The following is a 23,070-nucleotide window of genomic DNA, read 5'->3' on the forward strand; positions in this document are numbered from 1 at the left end:
TTTCAAAATATCAGACAGCACTGCCATTTTCCAGTCAAAACAATGACAAAGCATTTCACCTTTCCCTTTTTTAATCTTCTCAGTGTTATATGCTTTATATACACAAAACAGAAACAAAGATTGTTTAGGAATCCAGAGCTGAAGACATGATCCTGAAAGCAGAGTCTCAAGATGAAAAATTTTTTACTGAAATGATTTCTGAAGTACACAGCTGTTAGGCAAGAGATGAAAAATAAAATATTCTCTTACAAAATCATAACTCCACACTGTTTTGTACATGTAGAATTTCATGTAGCAAAAAATAAAGTTTTATCAGTGCTTGCATGCTTTGAAGACAGTATCAAGGGTTTTATCCTTTTTTTTTTGCTTAGTGGCATTTAAATATTACATCCCTTTCTGTCCAAACCTTTTTACAAGTTTTCTCTCCTGAATTCACACAGTCGCTATAAATGAGGGGGAAGGGGATATTAAGAGAAAAAAAAAATAAAAATCCTCTTAGTAACGATTATTTGCTTTTCTTAACCAAGAAAATAAAGTAAAAACATTTTGATTTTGATTAAGAGCAGTTGAAAAGTCACATGTACTTCAACATTGTGAAGAACTGCAGTTGACGAAGGAGGTGACTATGGCAGGCTAAATACTGAAGCATTCCCTCCATGTCCGAAATACAAATAAGGCAAAATGTGTGTATGCAGGTTAAAAGAGTTTATTGCAAAAGAGCTCATGCTTTTCAGATGCAAACCTGGATACAACACAAAGAAGCTACTAATTTGAAGTAAAGAATCAAGTATTTGAATGAGGCCAGTTTGTATATAGTAAGCATTGTTCCTACTTGAACAACTAATTATGTGTGAAATGAGTTTATATCATTTATATCTGTTACCTGTACGGTTGGGGTTTGTTTGTTTGTTTGGGTTTTTTAATGATTTCTAAGTAACTATGAAGATTTTCCAGGCATTAAGTTTGGTTTAGTCAAGACAGTGATGGCTTACTCAGTGAGAAACACTATTTTATATCTAACCCCTTAAAGTTTCCACTTCAAATTTTCTTTTCCTTGGATTCTTCTTTTTTGATTCTGTTAAAATTATGTCCTGGTAAAATGAGTTGTACAATCATACGCCTTTGCAAGTCTGAGTAACTAGAGTTCTCCAATCCCATTCCCCAGTAAAAAGGCCACCATTTGTATGTTTTCATCAACTTTTGAAACAGTAAATTCTAGGAAATTTCATTTTAGAACTGTAACATGTTCTTGGTAATTCGTAAAAGCTTGTCAGTTTTGTAATAAAGCAGGTTGCAAATAATAATATTAGTCTTGAGATACAGAAATACAATTCTTTACTAGACATGTGCAGAAGACATTTTAAACTCCCCACCATTTTACAGATTTGTAATAGTAATAATAGTCCAACATTAAAACACATTGGAAATTTAACTTTGTATTGGTTATTTTTAAGTAGCCTGCAAAGTAAGTAAGTATGAAAAATAGTACCTTATCTGAAAATTACATTTAAACTTTCTGAAGTTATTTAAAGGGCACAAGGAGCCCAAATGTTGGAGAGCAAGCCAGGATTGTACCAGATTAGTTTCAAGACCAGAAAAATTAGAACTTCTAAATAACTCATATTTATACCTGCTGTGCCTAACAAGAATTGCATTCAAGCATGACTGCATTACAAATGAATGCATTTATGCTCCATCCCTGGTGATGTTCAAGGTGAGGTTGGACAGAGCCTTGGGTGACATGGTTTAGTGTGAGGAGTCCCTGCCCATGGCAGGGGGGTTGGAACTAGATGATCTTAAGGTCCTTTCCAACCCTAACTATTCCATGATTCTACAACACTTTTTCCTCCCATCCTCATTACAAGACCATGAAAACAGTTTACAGCTTATGCTTACAGAAGTAATTTTGAAAGATATTTAATATAAGTATCACTCATTTTGCCTACCCCTTTGATGTCTATAGGCAGGAAAACATGAATTACATAGCAGTCACATAGACTGCTCACTGCGAGGAAGACAGTAAAAATATGTTGGCTGAAAGAAGTCTAAAATTCCCTCATATATCATACTGTAATTTAAAAAAAAAAAAACAACAAAACAGTTTCTGCTCTTTTACAATGGACTTTGGCCTAAAGCTACAACATGCAAAAAACACTTAACAGTTTGACAGAACAGATAACAGTAGGAATAAGCTCTCTATTAGTAAATGCTTTATGAGCATAGTTCAGCCACGTTGAGGACTGCTTATCACCAAAAGAATGCACACCAAAAAATGAGACTGGCTTTTTATTGACAGCTTCTTGGCAGGTCCACACATTTTGAACTTTAGGTCTGGGTTATAAAATGTATACTGTAACCAATTAGTATTAGTCTTTTCCTTTGGTGCAATTAACATACATAGCTTAAATTACTACCTCTAGCTCCTTGACTAGGCTGATATACCTACTTCATGAAACTGGACATACCTCTGAAAATTAAATTGGTATTTGCAGAGTGACTGTTTCTGCACAGAAAGGAGTATGGTTAGCCCTGTAATGACTGACACAGATGTGCTTTTCAGGCACTGTTTATGTTCCCTACATATTAAAACACTTGGGTGATAAAGTAATTTACAAAGTGGCAAGAAAGTTCAAATGCAAACCTCCATGCTTTAGTGATTATAAAAAACATGTAATTGTCACAGGTTACAGTTAATGCAATTCAAGGGGCTTTTTTTTTTCTTATATTTTTAATATAGGGCTGCCACACTATATAGCTATAGAAATAATATATTTTTATATAATAGGGAATAAAAGGTCCAGGTTCCAAGTACTGGTATCAAATTGCCAGCCTATACCTATTTATAAAACAGAGAGTCTTATTTCAGAATCAGTTCATGGCACAACAAAAGACAGGAAATTAAAGCTGTGGATTTACAGACAAGCAAGGAAACAATTCAGTGCTTTAGAGACTTCAGGAAAGAAAGTTTCAGTTTCATATACATTTTAAACTGAAGGCAGAAATTTTCATCCTGAAAAACATAACATAGCATTTCAAAATGGTATATGCACACATGGGCTTTTAAAGCCGTTGTTTAGCTGTATTATTTTGAGACATTACAGCTATTAATTATAATGTGCATAACAGAGTTATTTTAAAAGACAAAATTTAAAATAAGCTTTTAAAAAGTAGCGCTGTTGCATGCCAAAATCCATACTAACACATACAGTGGTTCTGATGACATTGGTGGAAATTCAGCACACAGCTAAGGAAAACAGAATTAGGTCCAATTAGGTATAACATAATAATATCCTAAGATATCAAGAAACCAATGTTGTAAACAAATCTTTACTGAGAGGTAAAAGCCCTTTCACATACAGTACTGCTTGATGCTGAATGTGTATTACCATCTAGATACCATTCATTTCATACTAATTTTAATTAAACGTTACTAGTGTGCAATGATTTAACTTTAGAATATTTTGATAAAGAAATTTAGGGTTATCTTCAAAAGATTCTCAGAATGCCTGTGCTAACAATGCATTATGTGGACTACAGCTTACATACCCTATCTACAACATACTTCCGTTTAATTTAGATGTAAACAGAACTTGTGTTTCAAGCACCATTTAGGAAAATGTAACATATTTCAATTGTTGCACTGAAGTTGAAAGTCAGGTTTGGTCACCCTCTTACACATTCATCCTGGATATCAAAGCAACTGTCTTACAACCAATAGCTTAAGCTACTCGCATACTTTGCTCCCCAGTTTTTCTCAGGATCAGAAACAGCATGATAAAAAATTGTAAGGTGCAGTAATAAAGGCCATTCCTGAAAAGGCTGCAACATTCTGACAGACACTCATGAAAAGCGTTTCAGAAAGAACATCCACACAGACATAAATATTCATTCTTAAATGAGTGATTTGCACAGGGGTCATTTCAGACTGCAAGAATGCACCTTATTTGTGTGGCACTGACTTCATGGCACATAAATCCCCTCCTCCTTTCTCCTAGACTCAGTTACAGCTCTTCCCTACTGAAAGACTGGAAAGGTTGAGCTTGAAGAGGAAAAAAAGACTCCAGAAAAGGCAGAAAATAAAACCTGTTCAACCCAACTGATTATATGCTGCTTTTGTAGTAAAGACAGTGGCATAACTGGAAAGAACCTAAGAAAACAAAAACAAATTAAAAAAAACAACCCCCAAAACCCCCCAAAACCAAAGGTGTCAAGTGTATCTGCCAAAACATAATAGGGCAATGCAAAAATCCTACTTTAATCATGAATCTGAAAATTTTAGAGTTGGAATTCAAAGTAAAACCAGAAAGTGTTAGAAGGTCAGAGGTCACCGATTCAGGAGTAACATCATTATCAACAGCACACTGATGATTATCTCTTGAATTGCAAAATTCATTTCTCAGGGGTCTGTACGGGGACCAGTACTCTAGAATCTTCATCAGCCACACAGACTGTGGGATTGAGTGCATCATCATCAAGTCTGCAGATGACACAAAGCTGCATGGTACAGCTGATACACCTAAAGGATGGGAAGCTATTCAGAGGGACTTGGACAGGCTCGAGAGGTGGGCCTGTGCAAACCTCATGAGGTTCAATGGGGCCAAGTGCAGGGTCCTACACCTAGATCAGGACAACCCCTGGTGTCAATACAGCCTGGGGGATAAGGGAATGAGAGTACCCCAAGACTCAGACTGGGAGTTATCCAGGACTTGGGGGTACTAGTGGATTAAAGATTGGATATGAGACAGCAATGTGCACTTGCAGCCCAGGCCAATCATATCTTGGGCTTCGTTCAAAGGAGCATTGCCAGCAGGTCAAGGGAGGTGATTCTGCTTCTCCACTCTGCGCTGGTGAGATCCCACCTGGAATGCTGTGTCCAGCTTTGGAGTCCTCAGTACAGGAAAGACATGGACCTGTTAGAGAGGGTCCAGAGAAGGGCCACAAAAGCGATCAGAGGGATGGAGCATCTCTGCTATGAGGAACAGCTAAGAGAATTGGAGTTGCTCAGCCTGGAGAAGACTGGGGAGACCTTACTCCAGCCTTTCAGTACTTAAAAGGGGCCTGTAAGAAAGATGGGGAGAGACTTCTTAGCAGGACCTGTTGCGATGAGGAGTAATGGTTTAAACTAAAGGAGGGGAGATTCAGACTCAGCACGAGGAAAAATTTCTTTACAATGAAGATGGTAAAATACTGGCAAAGGTTGCCCAGAGAGGTGGTGGATGTGCCATCCCTGGAGACACTGAAGGCCAGGCATGATGTGGTTCTGGGCAGCCTGATCTAGTTGAAGATGTCCCAGCTCATTGCAGGTGGGTTGGACTAGATGACTTTTGAACCCAAACTGTTCTATGATTTTATGTCTCTCCTGCAAAATGGGTCATTTCAAAAGTGGACAGCAGGATTGAAAAGTTGACATTAAGTCATTCACAATAAAAAATCACAAAACAAATTATCTAAGATAAACAGAATTCTTTTTCCCATTTTAAGGGATTCCTTACAAAGAAATTTGTCATTTATGAGTACAGTTTATTACTTGTATCTGTTTTTCCATTGATACTGAAGGAAATCAGTTGATGCCACCTTTCAGTACCTTCTGTATTTCCTTTAAAATTTCTCAATTTAAACTTGCTTTTAAAATGCAAATTCCTTCTGCTACACATCTAACTTGGTTCATGTGAACAGTTTAAGTAATTTTAATACAGTTACTCTTGTGAACAAAGGTTCTGTAGTAGGAGTGCTAAAGTTTTGTAAATTAGTGCAATCTTTTTTGTAATTGCGGATTCCCTCCACACTGACTTCCAGTCCCCCTTTCATTCCTGCTTCCAGAACTCTAAAATGCACCCTGCTTATGCAACATCCACACAGAAAAATTATAATGGAGACTTAAGTGTTTTGACAATAAGAGGAAAAAAGTTAATTCATTTCTCCTCTTCTGTATTCAAGTTGTTTCTAACGGATTCCAGAGACATATTCATAGCTGCCTGAAGCATGTCTTCTTCACTCATATCACCTCCTAAGGAAAATAAATGCATGTAAGTTGTAATAAATTCACAGAGCTGATTCTCAACTGTAGTTAAATGCTACCATTGTTCCCTTTGTCCACACCCACCTGTTTCCACCCCACCCCCAAAACTGGCTTTGTTTTTTAAAATCATGAATATTTTGCACTTTGCTTTTCATCCACAGTCAGTCTGTAACAAGTAATACATATGAATTTTGTATCACCAATACTTGACATTAGTAAGGCCTACATAGTTACATTCTACTGAAAACTGGTTCCTGTAATTTTGTCAGATATTACTCCAAGTTTATTACATTATCATACAACTTTAAAAGTATTTTAGAAAACAAATTATTGGCACAAATCCCATCAAATATTACAATCTTTAATGCTCAAGCTAAACAAAACAACAAAAAGCCAGAACTAAGATGGTCTAATAGTAATGCTCTGAAACAGGATATTGACACTCAAAGTCAAACAGGCTTTTCAAGAAAGTGATCCTTCACTGCCAAAAAGAGTAATGGCTCTGATCCATCATCTGAATGGCTGCTGGAGTGAGGAAGTAGGCAGTCAAGAAAAATTAGAAACAGAGCACAAAAGCAGGAAAGCCCAATATTTCACTGTTGAAAATAGCTTAAAAAACAATACCTGGGTCAGCTTCCAGAGTACTTGAGCTTAGAGCTGGCTTATTGTGTAGGTTTTGGGCCTGATCTTGCTGCTGTTGCTGCTGCCTGAAAGTGTTACAAATTTGTAACAATAAGATTAACATCAGTGCGAGACTTGTATCGAGTCTAATTCATTGTAAGGAAGGCCAAGAGTGAGAAGTGGAAGCTGTTTGGTACAGTAACAGCCCTGCACCTAAAAGCTCAATTGTTTCACACTGCTACCCCTCAGACATCATACCACCCCAGCATTATGTGGCCAAGCCACACTACTGTTTTCCTAAAATCTGAATGTTCTGCATTCTTACCCTCTCACGCAAAGTCTAACTTCTCCCATCCATAGCATTTCTATTTCCTTCATCACTAGGAGACAGAGATAAAGAAAAGCTACAGTACCCCAGCAACATATCCTCAGGGTACTCAGTTCCCCGAGTTGGATGGCAGAGATGGGGAGCTGACTGAAGTCCCGATAATTCAGGAAGAAATGGTTAGTGACCTCCTGCTCCACTTAGACGTAAACAGGTGTATGGGGCCAGATTGGTTAAACCCCAGAGTACTTGAAGGAGCTGGCAGAGGAGCTTGCTAAGCCACTCTCCATCATCTATCAGCAGTCCTGGTCTAGTGGGCAGGTCCCAGAGGACTGGAAGTTGGCCAGTGCAAGGCCTCTCTACAAAATGGGCAGGAAGGATGACACTGGGAACTACAGGCCTCTCAGCCTGACATCAGTGCCAGGGAGAGTCATCAGTGTCATGGAGAAGATGGTCCTAAGTCAAATCACAAAGCATGTGCAGGAAAACAGGGGGATCTGGACCAGTCAGCATGGATTCATGAAGGGCAGGTCCTGCCTGACCAACCTGATCTCCTTCTGCAATAAAGTGACCTGCCCAGTTGATGAGGGAAAGGCTGTGGACATTGTCTATCTGGACCTAAAGCCTTTGACATTACTTTTCACAGCATTCTCCTGGAGAAACTGGCTGCTTATGGCCTGGATTGAGGTATTCTTTGCTGGGCTGGAAACTGGCTGGATGGCAGAGCTCAAAGAGTGGTGGCAAACGGTATCACATCTAGCTGGCGACTGGTCAATAGAGGTGTACCTCAGGGCTCAGTATTAGTGCCAGTGAGGATGAGGGGATTGAGTGCATCCTCAGTAAATCTGTGGACAACACCAAGGATAGGAAGGCTCTGCAGAGGGATCTGGACAGGCTGGATCGATAGACTGAAGCCAGTGGTATGAGGTTCAACAAGGCAAAATGCCGGGTCCTGCACTTGTGCCACAGTCACCATCTGTGGAAGTGTTCAAAAATGTGTAGATGCCCTCAGTGACATGGTTTAGTGGTGGACCTGGCAGTCTTGGGGTAATGGCTGGAATTGATGATCTTAAAGGTCTTTTCCAACCTAGCTGATTCTATGGTTCTATGTATTAAGAAGGTATTCCAGAACAGCAACATAAAATATCATCTAGAACACTTTCATGTGATGCACATTAGAGGCATCATTACCAGAAGCAGTCTTTGAGAAAGAATGCTTTTCTTCAGAAAAATAATTACAGAACTTTACAGGATTTCATTTAAAATATATCTGAACAGGGCCTACAAGGAAGCTGGAGACCGACTCTTCATAAGAGACTGCAGCAATAGGACAAGAAGTAATGGGTTTAAACTTTAACAGAGGAAGTTCAGGTTAGATATAGGGAAGAAGTTCTTTACTGTGAGGGTGGTGAGGCACTGGAACAGACTGCCCAAATAAGTGATAAATGCTCCATCCATGGCAGTTTTCAAGGCCAGGTTGTACAGAGCCTTGGGCAACATGATCCCTCATGAACTGTGAGGGATCCCTGCCCTTGGCAGGGAGGTTGGAATTAGATGATCTTAAGGTCCTTTCCAACCCAACATGTATTTTTTTTTTCATCCCCCACAAGCCTGATGTTGCACTACCAACAGGTTGAACTCCTATTATTTACAAGTTCCTTTTCTTCATAAGGAGCCACCTGGGAATAGCAAAATTCAGATACTGTTAGGAAAACATGTTAAGAGAGAAAAGTTGGGTCTCAGTAAGAAACTCATCCACACGCCAAAAGCACTCGAAATTAGGACATGTCCTTCCAGATGCAATTTTGTATCAACTACTTTACTTTTCAAAATACGCTTGTCTTCTCCTTCGCAGTTCTTCTGAAGAAAGGGAGTCTGTCTGACTGGTGTGAGGTAACTGAGGAATGTTCTGTGGTGATGAGCCTGAGCTGTCACTTCGACGACTACCTAAAACCAGAACATACAATATCCTACTAATTACTGTAAAATGAAGTTAGTAAATGAAATACAGCTTCAGAAAATGTCTTCAAACTTCAGAGGAAGAAATATACTTATTGGAGAAATAAGTGCCTAGGCTAACTTCACTTGATACTATCTCCTCTTCTTATTAGGACTGCTTCCCTTCCTTCCTGCCATGCTTTGCCAATTTGTTCTTGCTTCCAAATGATCAATGCTAACATGCGAGTTTCAACTTTTCAAAAGCAGAAAGGAGATAGCTATAGGGAATTCTGAACTGTCCTTCCATGCCTCAAAGCCAGAAAGCCAGTCTTTTCAGAGAGCTTGATGCATGCTGGAAGAAGTGGCCGACTGAAACCAATTTCAGTAGCTGCCTAAAGCATAAGCAACATGAACAGTGTAAGAGAAATTTAGATGAGTGCTGCACCTTGCATACTGAGTTGGATGGCTCTGCGAAGATCAGCCTCTTCATCTTCCATATCCATTTCCTGCCTACTTAGAGCCAGGGCTTTCTGAAAATTCTCTTCATCTTCATCTAGCATGCCTGTTCCATCAAAAGGATGGTTAACATCTATTGCTTGTTCCATATCACTTCTGGGTAGCCTGTGAAATTGATATATTTATGGCAGAATTCAGGCAGAAATAGTAACTTACTGTGAAATTTAAAGTCAGTATTTTCTACTAATTAGACTTTTTTTTTTAACTTTGGGAAAAAATATTTCTATTGTGAAAACCTGTTCTATAAAAAAGTATTTTCATTTCTAAATGAAATGTGAAGCAGCACAAAAGGGCTGCAAGAAGACCTTGCAGTTGTAAAAAAATAAATACTGAAAATCTAAACCCATGTACATGTTTAATGGGAAAAACTTCAAAGACAATAAGCCTACAAAAAGCAGTAATACATGTTACTTAAAACAACTGCTACTTAAAACAGTTACAACATCAGGAAACAGTGCATGTGTTTCTTTCTTGGGAAACTGATGACCACACTAGAGCAATAGGTCCTCCATAAACTATACACACTTTCTATGTTACCGCAAAGTCATTTGGTTTTATTCCATCAATTTACAACACCAGTTTACCTTTACAACGTGGAAGAAATCATAATGAACAAATTCCTCCAAAAAGCCTTAAGCATTTGGCTTATTGCAATTCATTCACTATGAAAATGTGATAAAATTATTGCAGAAGCAGCACTTTATATGCTTTCAAGGATGTTTCATACTATCAGTACCTTTCACAACAGAGCAGCACTACAACATTACAGTGAAATTATTCCAAAAAGGAATGCTGTATGATTACACGATGTTAAATTCAGGTATGGGTTTCTTGTTCTTTTCTACTTAAGACAGAATGCACTAAGCAGTCTTAATTATAGATTGATTACTGTTAACCATAGTTTGGTTAAGATTTGCTTACCCATTTTACAATAATTGGAAAAATACTGTAATCATTGTTAAAAATCTGCACTATACAACACCTGTACACATGGAAGGATTGAATCCTTATTCAAGTAATTTTTGTCCACTTAGAAGTAACACCATTTGTATTCACCAGCTTACTGTTACTTTATGCAACAGTAGTAAGCATATTGCACTAAAAGTACTTCTAATTACTTCTTAAGGAGGTTGTCTCCATGGAGACATTAATCATGGAAACCAATCATACTTTAACATTATTAAAATGAAATCTCTGTTTACCTTACCTCTGATCTCTTGATTGTGCTGTCTCTTCTCCAATTAGTTTTGGTCGCTGTATCTGCTGTACCCGAATCATCTGCAATAGCTGATCAGCCTCACAGTCTGGCAGGTCACCTTTTACTACAAATATGGAATAACCTGAGGAAAATAAGTTGTAAGTCTACAGCATTAAGGTGTATAAAAAACAGTCTAAAATGCACGCTACATGGAACACAACAATGTGCAATTTATTACAATGTGGGCTCTACCTTTCATTATAAAGGACTTGGGTTATTTCACTATTTCAATCATAAAACTAAGGATAATTAACTGAATACATAAGTTCTAATTAATTAATTATTACCTACTTTTAATTAATGAGATTTAACATCTGCAAGTTACTATTACCTTCCTGTTGTAATTGAGCCAAGAAAAGTGCAAGATATGTATCTGATATTAGTTCTGGACCCATCAAGAGAGAGTTCAAGTTAAACCACTGTAATTAAGAAAAAAAAAAGGTTTGAGAGAACAAATTAGCATAAAGATTACTTGGTAACCCATTTCTGTACATTGTGGTCATTTTCTATGATGGAGTATCTAAATAAATCTAGTAAATTACCAAATAAAAAGTCTTGAAGCACAAGACCTCTAATGCTAAAGGTTACCCTTCAAATACTCTTCAGCTATCAGGAGGCATGAAGTGAGGAAATTACTGCATGCTCTCTCCCATTACCGAACATTAATACCAAGCAAACAGACTAAAACAGGCAAGTCAAAATATAATTGTAGAAGAATTATTTTAGACAGCATCTAAAATTCTGCTTAATCAGAATTTTAAGTCTGTTCACAGACTAACGAGGGAAGAAAATCTTCATGAGTTAACATTGTATCTTAAGAAATTAACAGATACAGGAAGCAGAAGTTGAATTCTTTACATAAAATACCTTAATTAAACATTCTGCCTTTAATAGCTGGTGAACTACTGCTTACTTCTGAGATAATTTTTTCATTTAAGAAAAAACAACTAAAATTTAGAGCATAATGTTATAATATGACATAAATGTATACACAGATTATTTATAGTTCCCTGAAGATGACAAGTAGCCATTAATAACACTTCTACAGAAAAAAATATATACCATATGGATGTCAAAATATTCTATCTTTAAAACCCCATATATATTGCATTTAATCTGAAGAACCTTTTTTTATAACATACTCGTTCAATACTAGCCATTTTAATCAGGAAGCATAATTTCAGATAGTAGAAGGATAATTCTATCTCCATTCTCACAAAAATGCATTTATCTATCTAAACTTCCATATTGCAGTTACATACTTGCAGATGGACCCATACTATAATTCAGCTAGAACAGAGGTGTCTATCTGCCAATCTGTCACTCAGTCACTGAATTTGTTAAAAACACCCTTTGCCACTGCAAAGGGGTAAGATAACCAACAATGCAGGAATGGGCGATAAAGTTACAAAAACAAATGTGATGGACAGATTACAGACAAACTTTTAAAAGGAAACATGAAGGAGGAAGGTTTGGTAAACTACTTTTGCTTTAAATGTAACAGAAGACAAGCACATCAAATCTATTTTTTTTATTCCTCTCTAGATAACACACACCTAGCATTGTTTTCATGTGGTTACAAGCTGCATGTACAAACAGAAGACATTACCCCTCCAACTTAGAACATTTTGGGCTAGAATATTATCACACAAAATTCCACCCAACATGGTTGCATATATAACAAAACAACATTCCCATACTTTCAAGAGACCATTCAGCCTTTTTGATATTAAATACCCAAAAATGGCCTGTAAACATGACCCATACTTTCAAATTGAAGCAGAACAGCAGAGTTTAATGTGTTTACTCACAGTTGGGTTTTGTTTAGTTTGTTGTTTTCTGGTTTGTTTTTTTTTCTTTCTTTGTTTTTTGCAGTTTTTGTTTGGGTTTGGATTGGTTTTTGTTTTTTGCTTGGTGGGGGGTTTTTTGTTGTGGTTTTTAATCTGGATGACAAGATAGGTAGCCACCACATGCAAAATGAACCAAATGCATGAAGAGACTCCTGTCCATTACTTTAGAACATAAAAGCCATTTCATGAACATTTTCTATTTAAAAAAAAAAATCAAACTAAAACAAAAAAAAAAACAAACCTGAAAACACCAAACCAGCCTATGTTGTATAAAACTTATGCAGTGTGATCCAGAACAATGATTGGCTACTGAAATAAAAAACTGCATTGGTGTTACAATGGATATGGATGCGACTTGAGTTATTATATGTACGTACCATATACTTGTATGGCCACCCCTTACCTTTAGTAACTACTTCCTGCTTATAAAACAATTGTTTCTGAAAGTTTTCTAAAAATTTTGTGATTCTGCTTTCCCCAGCCTTATCCTGATGGATGCTCTTAAACACTAGCAATCATAAATATTAATACCTTTGAAATTTGAACTTTTCCTTATGCCTACTGTCCATTTAAATGAGCAAAATTATTTTTACAATGTCAATAAATTTAAGCATTAAAATTAGTCTGCATTCTATACGGATGCTGATCTTTGTCCTCTCACCCTCTTTTCATGCAGAAAAGAAAAGAGCTGAAGATGTCACACAGACTCTACAAGAAGTGCAGCTCCCTAAAGGACAGGTTCACTAAGAAATTGATCCTAGGGTATTTCTCCAGGCTAATATTCATAAAAAGTTCCCTGGTATTTTTGTGTTATTACAAACATTTAACATTTACTCGTTTTTATTTTTTTTTAATATAGGATACTATTAAAGTGCAGCCAAAGCTTGCAAAAGGCCAACACATGGTCTAGTTGCAACCACTTTTCCACCCCCATTCTGAAGTCAATTTTTAAGTAAAAAGAGACAATGTCACCTGTTTTCCTAACTTTCGAACTGTAAACCAGTGTTCCTTATAATTACAAATAAATGATTTTTCATTTCTGTAAAAAGAAAAACAAAAGGTATAGATAAAATTAAATACTCTACTATTGGAGTGCATATTAATGTTCAAGTTCTTTGCTACCACTACTTTAAACTTACATAATAAAATTTCAGTAATACAACCATACTCATACTACTTTTGTAACATTTAGGAAGTTGTCAGCATTACTGAAATCTCCATATATGTATGATGCCACAGATACTGAGATATCATAAAGGCAGAGAGGACAGATATTCATATACACCCCCAAAGAGAAAAATTTAAAGACAGAGGGGATAATAAAACCATCAGAATGCAACAGAGCTTGAAAGAGTAATTTTAAAGAAAGATTTAAGTCATAGATTAAGAGTATTATTTTTCTGTAAAATAAAAGCAGGGTGCTAAGAAAAAAATGTCTTACATAGGGTCGATCCCAAGCCTCTGATACTCTGGGCTGTTGAAGAGGACTAGTTCTAAACCCCAAACTTTCAAGGCATTGCTTATAACCTGTCAAAAAACAGCACTTTTCATGAATCAAACTAGTCAAATCTTAATTTAAGAAATACAACCATCTTAACTGCTATAAACAAACATACTAGTTTCATACAACTCAGGACTTCACTGCTAGGAAACCTAGAAATCGCATTATTCAAAACACAACTGTCATGCATCTATATGCAAATGTTAACATGCATGCCATATCAAAGGGGAAGTAAGAAAACTACTAGGATTTAACTGAGTTGTATTAATAAGCTTATTCCCCCAGGCAAAGCTGTAACTCAAACTTCTCACACACACTTGAGAAGATGTTATCTCTCTGCTCTCAATGTAGTGCTCTGCCATCCCCATCCCCCTAATACAGTATCATCCTTCCCCACAGTAACTACTGGAAATTTTTCACCACTGGACTGTCACAGCATCAGCCAGCTGCATTAGCACATCTCTATTACAGTAACTCTTTAGCACTAACCAAAACGATGCTGTAAGAAATTTAAATTAACATTCACTGTCCTTTCAGCCAGGCAACTGCGCAGCAAGTGAGCAGAGCAGTGACAGGACAAAAAAAAGTAGAGTGTAAGGAAGCTTTTTTTTTGAGCTTCAATATTGACAAAGCACAATGAAGGAATACAAGAAATGCCAAACCATTAATAGCTTTTCACTGATTAGAATGGCCCTGCCCTTAAAAAAAAAAAAACAAACAACAAAAACTAACCCCCCTCCAAAACAAGCAAACCAACCAACCAAAACAAACAGAGGCTCTTGAGGGATTCTGGAACAACGAGAATCACCACTCCAAGCTCAGGAGGCAGCCAAAGGTGCAAAGCATCATAGAATCATAGAATAGTTAGGGCTGGAAAGGACCTCAAGGTCATATAGTTCCACCCCCCCCTGCCATGGGCAGGGATACCTCATACTAAACCATGTTGCCATCCTCACCTCCATCTAGATACAACCCCCAGTTCGGTGTTCAATAACATTTGTTGTTGTTTTGTGTGTGTTATAAAAACTGACATGTAGATATTGCAGCTTTTTCCATTTGCTGTGATAATCGTGAAACCATTGCCAAGGGCTTTACAGTCTATATTTGAGAAAACAATCTCAAGTCTGCTTTTTCACCAGCAGTCTATGGGAGCCAAGATCTACATGTGAAGTGCCTGTAAGAATCAACTTAGAATCAAGCTTATTGCCAGCACATGTCATTTCACAGTTCAGGATATCCATGCTCCTACCATGTGTTTAAGGGCATATGAACTGAAGAACTGCAAGTCACTTAGAGGAAAACCCTCTGAAGATTTAGAAGGCCAGTACTTAATTCCATTAAGCTTATAACCTGCAAACTAGATAAAAAGCTCAATGCTATTTAAATTACATGAGACATTGCATAAATAGAAAAATTCTGTCAGTATAAAGCCATGCTTACTTGAATTGAGAAGAATCCGCTATCATCCATGTTTACAGAAGGCTGCTGCTTTGTATGAGGTTGGGAGGGAGAGAAGGGAAAAATGGTGTAAGCATAAAAGATCAGAAATAAGTTTTGAAAATAAATATAACTACACATACTTAGAGAAACAACTCAGTATGCCCTAGTATGTAAGGCTAATTACAATAACTAAGTAACCAAATAATTAAAATCCCCAAACTTTTAAATTAGAAATGCTCAATGCTTAAAGGACATGCAGGCATGGAAACTTCTGCTCCTACCTCTGCCACTAGCTTACAAAAAAATAACCCCCAAAATGGCAAATTGCTGATCCTCCTCCTCATGATACTTGATCGATCTACCTGTAAGATGAGGATAATGTAGCTTTTTGGAGAAGTTTTGTAAAGCTGTACTAATAACATTTGAGAATGCCAAATTTAAGATGTGTGAGCGAAAAGACCTATAAAATTAAGAAGTTTCAGCACTAGGGAATTAACCTTTTCTAGCTATGCAAGAATAGTGGGTCTGTGGTACAAAATATTAAATTTCAGGCAAATATCAAGTAACCTCAAATTAAAATGATTTTACCTGTAAAAATGTTCTATATTCCTCACTAGACACTCCTCCTTCTGCCATTCTCATTCTTTCTTCCTCATCCAACTGCTGTGCAATAGAGGATAACTCAACAGGACTAAAATATTCCCCTTGCAGCAAATTATTCAGACAGTGCTGAGCACACAAGGAGCCTTCTTGCTAAATTGGAAGAGAAAAAAAAAAAAGACAACAAAAAATTACATTAATGCTTCACTCTGTAAAATGACTCAACCATTTAATTCAGGCATTCTGCCCTTGCCACTCACCCAGAATGCCATACATTCTTTGGATGTATTACACTGCAAGCTGTAGAATACAACTCTCCCATTAATTTGATGGGAACAAACCAACATGCATGTGTCCTGGGTTCAGCAGTAGCAGTCATGTTTCTCCTTTGTGGTAGCTGGTGCAGTGCTGTGTTTTGACTTCCAGCCTGGGAACAATGTTGGTGAAACCGATGTTTTCGGTTGTTGCTAAGCGATGTCTACCCTGACCAAGGACTTTGTGAGCCTCATGCTCTGCCAGGGAGGAGGGGAAGCCGGGAGGAAGCAGAGACAGGACACCTGACCCAAACTGACCAAAGAGGTATTCCATACCACAGCACGTCATGCCCAGGAAGTAATGGAGAGCTAGCCGAAAGGGCTGGGACTGCAGGGCTGGAGGAGGTATGGGTCAGTGCTTGGTCAGGCTGGGGGGGAATGGGTTGTTGGTTGGCTGGTGGTGGGGTGTTGTGTTCTCTTCCCTGTTTCCTTTATCGTTGGTGGTGGTGGTGGTGGCAGTAGCGATTTGTGTTGTGCCTTGGTTGGTGGACTGTTCTTGTCTCGACCCATGGAAGTTGCATTCTTTTTGACTCTCCATCCCTCCGGGGGGTGGGGGGGGCAGGGGGCGAGGGGGGGTGGGTGAACGAGTTGTCTGGTTTGGTTTAAACCACGACAGCATGCTACTTTATTTCCTCAAAGGAAATAAATTAATGTCAAAATGTTATTTTTTAAAACACTAAAAATTGCCAGTCACTTGACCAAATCTCACAAAGACTGCAATTATCAATACAATACATTCTGTCCTCTTCCAAGTCACAACCACAGGAAAATCAGTTTAGATTTTTACTTCTTCGATCAGCAGTTGGAGGAGCAGTAAAGCTCCTTTTCCACATGAAATTTATGAATAGAATTTAGGTAAAAGAGACTAATAATACCGGTTCTGAAATCTTGATGACAATGATGAGGTGACAAGAAAAAAAATAAAAATTCAGCATTTTAAACAGCAAAAATATTTTTCTTGATAAACCATTCGAATGGAAAACACTTCAGATATTTTGTTACATATTCAGCACATTTAAGATAACAGTTGTCAACTCAAATTAAAAATCAGTAAATTGACTAAAAGAATAGTAAAGTAACTAAACAAGTATAGACAAGATCAACATTTTTTTTAATCCCGCTTCTCTCTTTCATTTTAATCAGCCCTTTTTTATTTACATTAATAACTCCAGTGACATACACTATTAAGAACAAAACCAAAGCCCCTCAACTAAAATAAGTAACACCCCTCCCTCCCGCCAAACCCACAGAAACTAAGAATACAAAAGCATGGCTTGGAAGAACAGACTTTGAACTTCCATGAACGGCTCATACAAATCATATGTACAAATCTCCCATGATTTCCCTTACAGCAGGAACACTGAAAGTTCCCTCTACTGCAGATCACAGAAACTTTCTAGGACTTCATCACTTAATTGAGCAATGAGTTATTAAGGCTGGATAGGCTGTACAGCCCAGCTGCAACAGAATCCAGAAGCCTCCTCCAGCTCATGTCCTTCCCTCAGCAAGCTCAGCAGGTCCTATCCCCTTGCTATCACATCCCTGCTGCTGGTCATACGATAAAACTGTAACAGAAGAACCTGTTCAAGAATCACAGGTTTCTCCAGCAGAATTATATGAATCTCATTCAGAAATAAAAAGATATTAAAATACCTTTGAAAATTAGTTTTATTACAGTCTTCGATCTTAATTTAACTAAAAGTGTTTTTTACTGTCTGTGTTTGTACAGTTTTATCTTAAAGTAATAAACATTAACTTTCATATGCAAAATTTGTACATAGTAAGTGCAAAAAGCAGAAGAGAAAACTGATCTTAGTTCTTAACAGACATTAACTTCAGGTTTGTTGTTTTTTGTTTGTTTTTTTTTTTAACGCAGACAATACTGCATCTTCCCATAATCTGAAATTTCCTCCTTGAAATCTATCTGGATATAACCTGCTTCCCTACTTTCAGTGTTTTCAAATACTAATATCAAAGAAATTACTAACTTCTAAGTTAGTGGTAACTACTAGTAGTAGTCATGGTTAGTCCTACTTTCTGCAACTGTCATTCCCCTGTTAAAAGGGCTTCATTGCTTAGGTCTTTGTTTTAATAAATTTCCTTTATAAATACCATATTTTTCATGCCTTTTTATTGGAACATCCAAGGTGTGCAGATTGAAGTGTAAGGATGTGTGTAAGGACGTGTGCATGCACATACAGCACTTTAAATATTTTGACATAGCTTGATGGGGGGAAATACTCCTTAAGAGACAGAATTTCAGTTAAATTTTTTGTAGACCAATAATGATAACAAGATAAAGTAGTTAGTACTCTAATTTAAAACAGGCATTCAGGTTTAACTTTGTAACTGCATAGCTGACTTACTACAGAGCAATCCAAGGCTGCTCCCCTCCCACATCCCAAAACCTGTAGCAACTACAAAGAATCAGCTTGTGATTTTAAATGTATTGTGCTCTGCAACTTCAATTTCAGCAGTTTTATTATTAAATTAGAAAGCAACGTAGTCATTAAAAAAGGTTGTCATTTCATTATGCAATAAGCTAGACCAGGTAAGGAAAAGGTACACTTGTTTTGATTTTCAAATCTAGACTAGAACTCAAGGTCATTGTAGCAGAGACCATAATGGTTGAAATCCAACACTCATCCTAGGGGCACCTGCTCTTTAATACCACAGTGACTGCCAAATTTTGCAATAGAAACCTAGTTTGAAAGAACACTTCTCACGTTCCACAGATTTCAGAGCAGTTTTGTTTTGTTTTTAAGTTACACTGCTATCTTGCTTTATCTGCTAAGGAAACCAAGCAATATATGAGAGCAGTGTATAAAAACTAACATTAATCTTAAGACAATAAAGGTGCAGACACACTGGGAAAGTACATGAGAAAAAAGACAATTATATTTGAATAGCATTAAAGCACAAATAGCTCATATTTGGGAAACTGGATAAATCACAGCAGTTTATAGAAGCATTTGTCTTCCAAAACAGGAAACGCTGTTCAGCACACTAAAGCACAGTACATTAATTAGGACTTCCTTAACAGCTCTCCCTTTCCCTGCTCATAACACAAGCCCAACCAAGCCAGCGTAGGTGAAGGGCTGTGTCCGAGAGCACAGAAACGGCCCTGCCTGCCGCTGCTCACCCTCATGCTCATTTCTCAGTTAAGCGACTTCTCTCACAAGCAACATAAGCAGCTGTAGCCTGTACCTTCTCATACTTGAGGTCTATTTTTAAAAGCCTAAGAAAAGTAGTCACCATGCGAGAAGGAGCACTGTAGCTCAGCCTGACCCTCTTCGATCTTCACTAACTGCACTTAGTTTCCCCGCGGAGCCGGCAGGCCAAGCAGAGCCAAGCTAGGCCAGGCCACAGGCACCAGGAAGGGCTCGGCTCTTCCCCAAGACAGAGGAAACAGAGCCGCTACCTCATCCTGCTCCCGGAAGGATGGCGGGAAGGGGCACGACACAGGCGAAGCGTACCCCGCCGGACCGAGAGCTGCCCCTGGGCTATCGCAGGAACGGGAGAACCAGCCGCCACCCCGAGCGGCTCCTCAGATAAGACTCCCGTCCCGGAAGGCCAACCGGTGGCACAACACCCCCTACAGCAGCTGAGCGGCCCCCCTCCCCCCAAAAGCGGCACAACCCTACCACAAACGCTCACTCACCCTCTCATGGAAGATCGACTCCATGTTTATTGTCAACGGCTACAGCCTCCGCCTCACGTGACACTTCCCCCAGCCAATCCAACCTTCTCCTTCTGGGCCACCCGCAGCAGCCGATCTGCGCAGGGCCCTGGTGAGCTACGCTGCCTGCGTGAGGCGGCCGTGCCGGCGCCCCCTGTCAGCAAGGAGGCCGGCGGGCTGCTCCGTGCCGCCGCGCGGTTAAACGGGTACCTTGAGTTCACGCTGTAAGCGTGAATTCCAGCGCACCACAATGCCCAGGCTCCTCACGCCACCGAGTTCAGCGGTAACAGCTCGCCTCTCCTTTCCATCTCCCTCTGCTGACACCCGCTCACAAAGCCGCATCCCACTGGCTGGCATTCCAAACAAACCTGCCGAGGAAATCTGAAAACAAACTTGTTCAGATCCAGCTAAAGAAACGCCAAACCACATCCTGGGTTTCTGGTGTTTCTCTGAAGGCGAGTTCACAAATGAGCTATAAATACATAAATTCTACAACCACACTGCAACATGAATGATTTTTGCATAGTTTTTTCTTTATTACGTAATTCTTCCTTTCCCCTCCAGAACATGACTTCTGAGGATAAATGTTTCTCAACACTTACGGACTAAGAGAACCCCTGGACACATACTAGTCATGTAATTTAATCATTTTCCAAAAGGTCACATTTAAAATTAAGCTAGCACAGATGAACTGTAGTTGTCTTTCGCAGCTTTACATATTCTCCCAAGGTAAAAACCATAACCCTATGCTTTCATCGAGTAAGATAAGATGATGAATCGAAAAAAAAAATATTTTCCATTTCATCTGCAGCCTTTATTTCCATGTAGTTTCTTCACCAGGCTTCAACTCTCTGTGTGGAAAGAAAAAAAGGAAAGAGACTAAAATTAGGATAATTTTTGTAGAACATTTACTAATAGATGTACTTATTCTACAGTTTTGAGAGTGATGTATGAATTTTTTTCCTCGCAACTGCTGTCAGTTAAAAATTGTTCAACACTGATACACTTCCTCTTTTCTTTCCAAAGCTTCAAAGGATTGAGTCCTCTTAACTCCCATTCTTTTAAATGGAAGCTTGATGCTGCTGAATTCTAAGATGTTAACAGACTTTCTACATAATGGGATCCAAAAGGAAAAAAATCTTTTAAATACAAAAATTCACTGCTTTACTGGGAAGAGAACTAGGGTGTGAAAGAGGGGACTTTTGCCGGAAGCTGAAACACCAACCTCATTTCACCAGTAACTGCAGTAAGAAAAGTGCCATGGGGTGGATAATGTGATAAACTTACTTCCTCAACTAACTACGAAAGTAAGTTTATAACTTTCTTTATGACTCTGGTCTACCTAATTTAGGCAAGATCAGAGTTAACAAAAAAATAAAAATCCACCTGCAAATTGATAATAACATTCTTTTAGTTCATGTTGTTTTGTTAATGCTACCATCTAAAACAGAATTACAAGTGATAGAGCTGAGGCAATGCATTAAATTATCTAAATTCTTCCCAGAGGTGGGTCAGCAAGCCCAAACTCATCAGTGTCTATAGTCACATCCTTCAGTGAAGATACAGCAGCTGATGACATAAATGTGTTAATTTTCAAAATCTCGGTTATTATTTTCAAATGACAGATTTACGTAAGTACCTAGTGATCCTTTCTTTCATTACTAAAATGGCTCCTAAAGCCCCAATTTTCAGGGGTATTAGTAATTTAAACTGTTCATGAATGCTTGCTGAAATTTTTAGGGCTTTCTTCCCTTTAGCATTTTGACACTGATGGGTTTTTTCTCATACTTAATACTCTCAAGAAGCGCAGAGAAGCATTTTGCAATTACAGCAGACCTTCTATATAATAAGCTCTTGTTTCTGAAGGTAGACAGTTTTTCATCATTCAGTCTGTCCAAATAGCATCCAACCACAAATCCTAAGGGAACAAGGATGTGAACCCAGTGATCACGCAGAGCCTGGGTGAAATTCACCATGGTTGCTAGAGAGAAAAGAATAACAGAGGAGGGTTACTGATAAATCTGTACATGGAAAGTGTTGCATACCTGGCATCTTTAATCTCACTTACTATGAGACACATGCTGTTCTCAAATCCTTATAGTTTTCTTAGAAAGCAACCTAACTTAGAGCCCTGGAGAAGAGAGCTTTAACCTAAAATGTGAGAGAAACACAAAACGTCTTTTAAGATATCCCTGGTGAAATAGTTCTATTTAGATGTTCTAAAGTAACTTACCCATTAAAGTAACTCTAACAAATGCATTTACTACCTAAACTCCTGTAGACAACTTTATTACCTGTAACAAGGCTGAAGTTAATCTGTACGTTCAGTGGGTAATTGACAAGTAAGGAAGAAAGGGCATTTCTAAAACCCAGCCAGCTTTTACAACCTAAGCAAAGCTAAGATTAGCGTCTTCTTGTCACAGTTGCGAGCTCAAAGCCACATACTAGTTACAGAGAACGGACAGAACCGACGCCGTTGCTCGCACATCCCAAACCGCAGGCGGTCGCTATGGCGGCTGCGGCCGGCGCTCACGGTAGTGACCCAGGAGAGGGCCCTGCCAATCTCCCAGCTCCGGTGCTCCTAGCCTGCCTGGGTACCCCACTGTCCCCCGCACGCCCGTGCCCGCAGGGACAAGACGCCGTAACACCACGGGGCTGAAGGTCGCTCCGGCCCGGCCCCCCCGTCCTGTGTTCCGGCCGAACGGACAGGGAGACAGGGCACAGGGCGAGGCTGACACCGAGACCACGGAAACTGCCCATCAGCGGCTCCCACCCCCCTGCGGGCCCCACCGTTACCGTTCGCTGCTGCCGCCAGAACCCGTGCAGCTGCCACCCCAAGGGCAACGGGCGGCGCGAGCAGGCCGGGAGAGCCCACCGGCTGCGCAGGGAGAGGGGGAGGAGAACTCACCCCTCCCGGGAAGCCTCGCGGTGGTGCCTTCCGTTGCCCTTCCACCTTTCCTCCTTCTTCACGCCTTCCGCAAGGTGGCGGAGGCTGTTGCGCGGGGCGGA

The 23,070-nt window shown here is 39.0% G+C and overlaps 2 protein-coding genes across 11 annotated transcripts; both read right to left on the bottom strand.

The window, feature by feature from the left end:
- Positions 1-5,465: 5,465 nt before the first annotated feature.
- On the bottom strand, positions 5,466-20,364 carry ATXN3 (ataxin 3). Of its 9 annotated transcripts, XM_057413326.1 has the most exons (12): positions 20,044-20,082; positions 18,749-18,799; positions 16,057-16,221; positions 15,469-15,513; positions 13,969-14,054; positions 13,500-13,566; positions 11,009-11,096; positions 10,627-10,759; positions 9,349-9,524; positions 8,789-8,912; positions 6,644-6,726; positions 5,466-6,007 (listed from the first exon to the last, which is right to left on the bottom strand). In XM_057413326.1, exons 1-12 carry the CDS (start codon positions 20,065-20,067, stop codon positions 5,913-5,915), a joined length of 1,137 nt encoding a protein of 378 aa, XP_057269309.1. In that variant the 5' UTR covers positions 20,068-20,082; the 3' UTR covers positions 5,466-5,912. The 9 variants fall into 9 exon arrangements, with proteins under 9 accessions (XP_057269309.1, XP_057269315.1, XP_057269311.1 ...); XM_057413332.1 differs by lacking the exons at positions 18,749-18,799; positions 20,044-20,082 and adding an exon at positions 20,272-20,364; XM_057413328.1 differs by lacking the exon at positions 18,749-18,799 and having other exon boundaries at positions 20,044-20,158.
- Positions 20,365-20,573: 209 nt separating this feature from the next.
- NDUFB1 (NADH:ubiquinone oxidoreductase subunit B1) lies at positions 20,574-22,907 on the bottom strand. Of its 2 annotated transcripts, none has more exons than XM_057413338.1 (3): positions 22,858-22,907; positions 21,898-22,042; positions 20,574-20,912 (listed from the first exon to the last, which is right to left on the bottom strand). In XM_057413338.1, exons 2-3 carry the CDS (start codon positions 22,035-22,037, stop codon positions 20,876-20,878), a joined length of 177 nt encoding a protein of 58 aa, XP_057269321.1. In that variant the 5' UTR covers positions 22,038-22,042; positions 22,858-22,907; the 3' UTR covers positions 20,574-20,875. The 2 variants fall into 2 exon arrangements, with proteins under 2 accessions (XP_057269321.1, XP_057269320.1); XM_057413337.1 differs by lacking the exon at positions 22,858-22,907 and adding an exon at positions 22,507-22,645.
- Positions 22,908-23,070: the final 163 nt, after the last annotated feature.

Source organism: Pezoporus wallicus, unplaced genomic scaffold (genome assembly GCF_028554395.1).
Source record: "Pezoporus wallicus isolate ANWC-B61680 ecotype Strahan unplaced genomic scaffold, APGP_CSIRO_Pwel_v1 contig_3017, whole genome shotgun sequence".
Lineage (NCBI taxonomy): Eukaryota > Metazoa > Chordata > Aves > Psittaciformes > Psittacidae > Pezoporus > Pezoporus wallicus.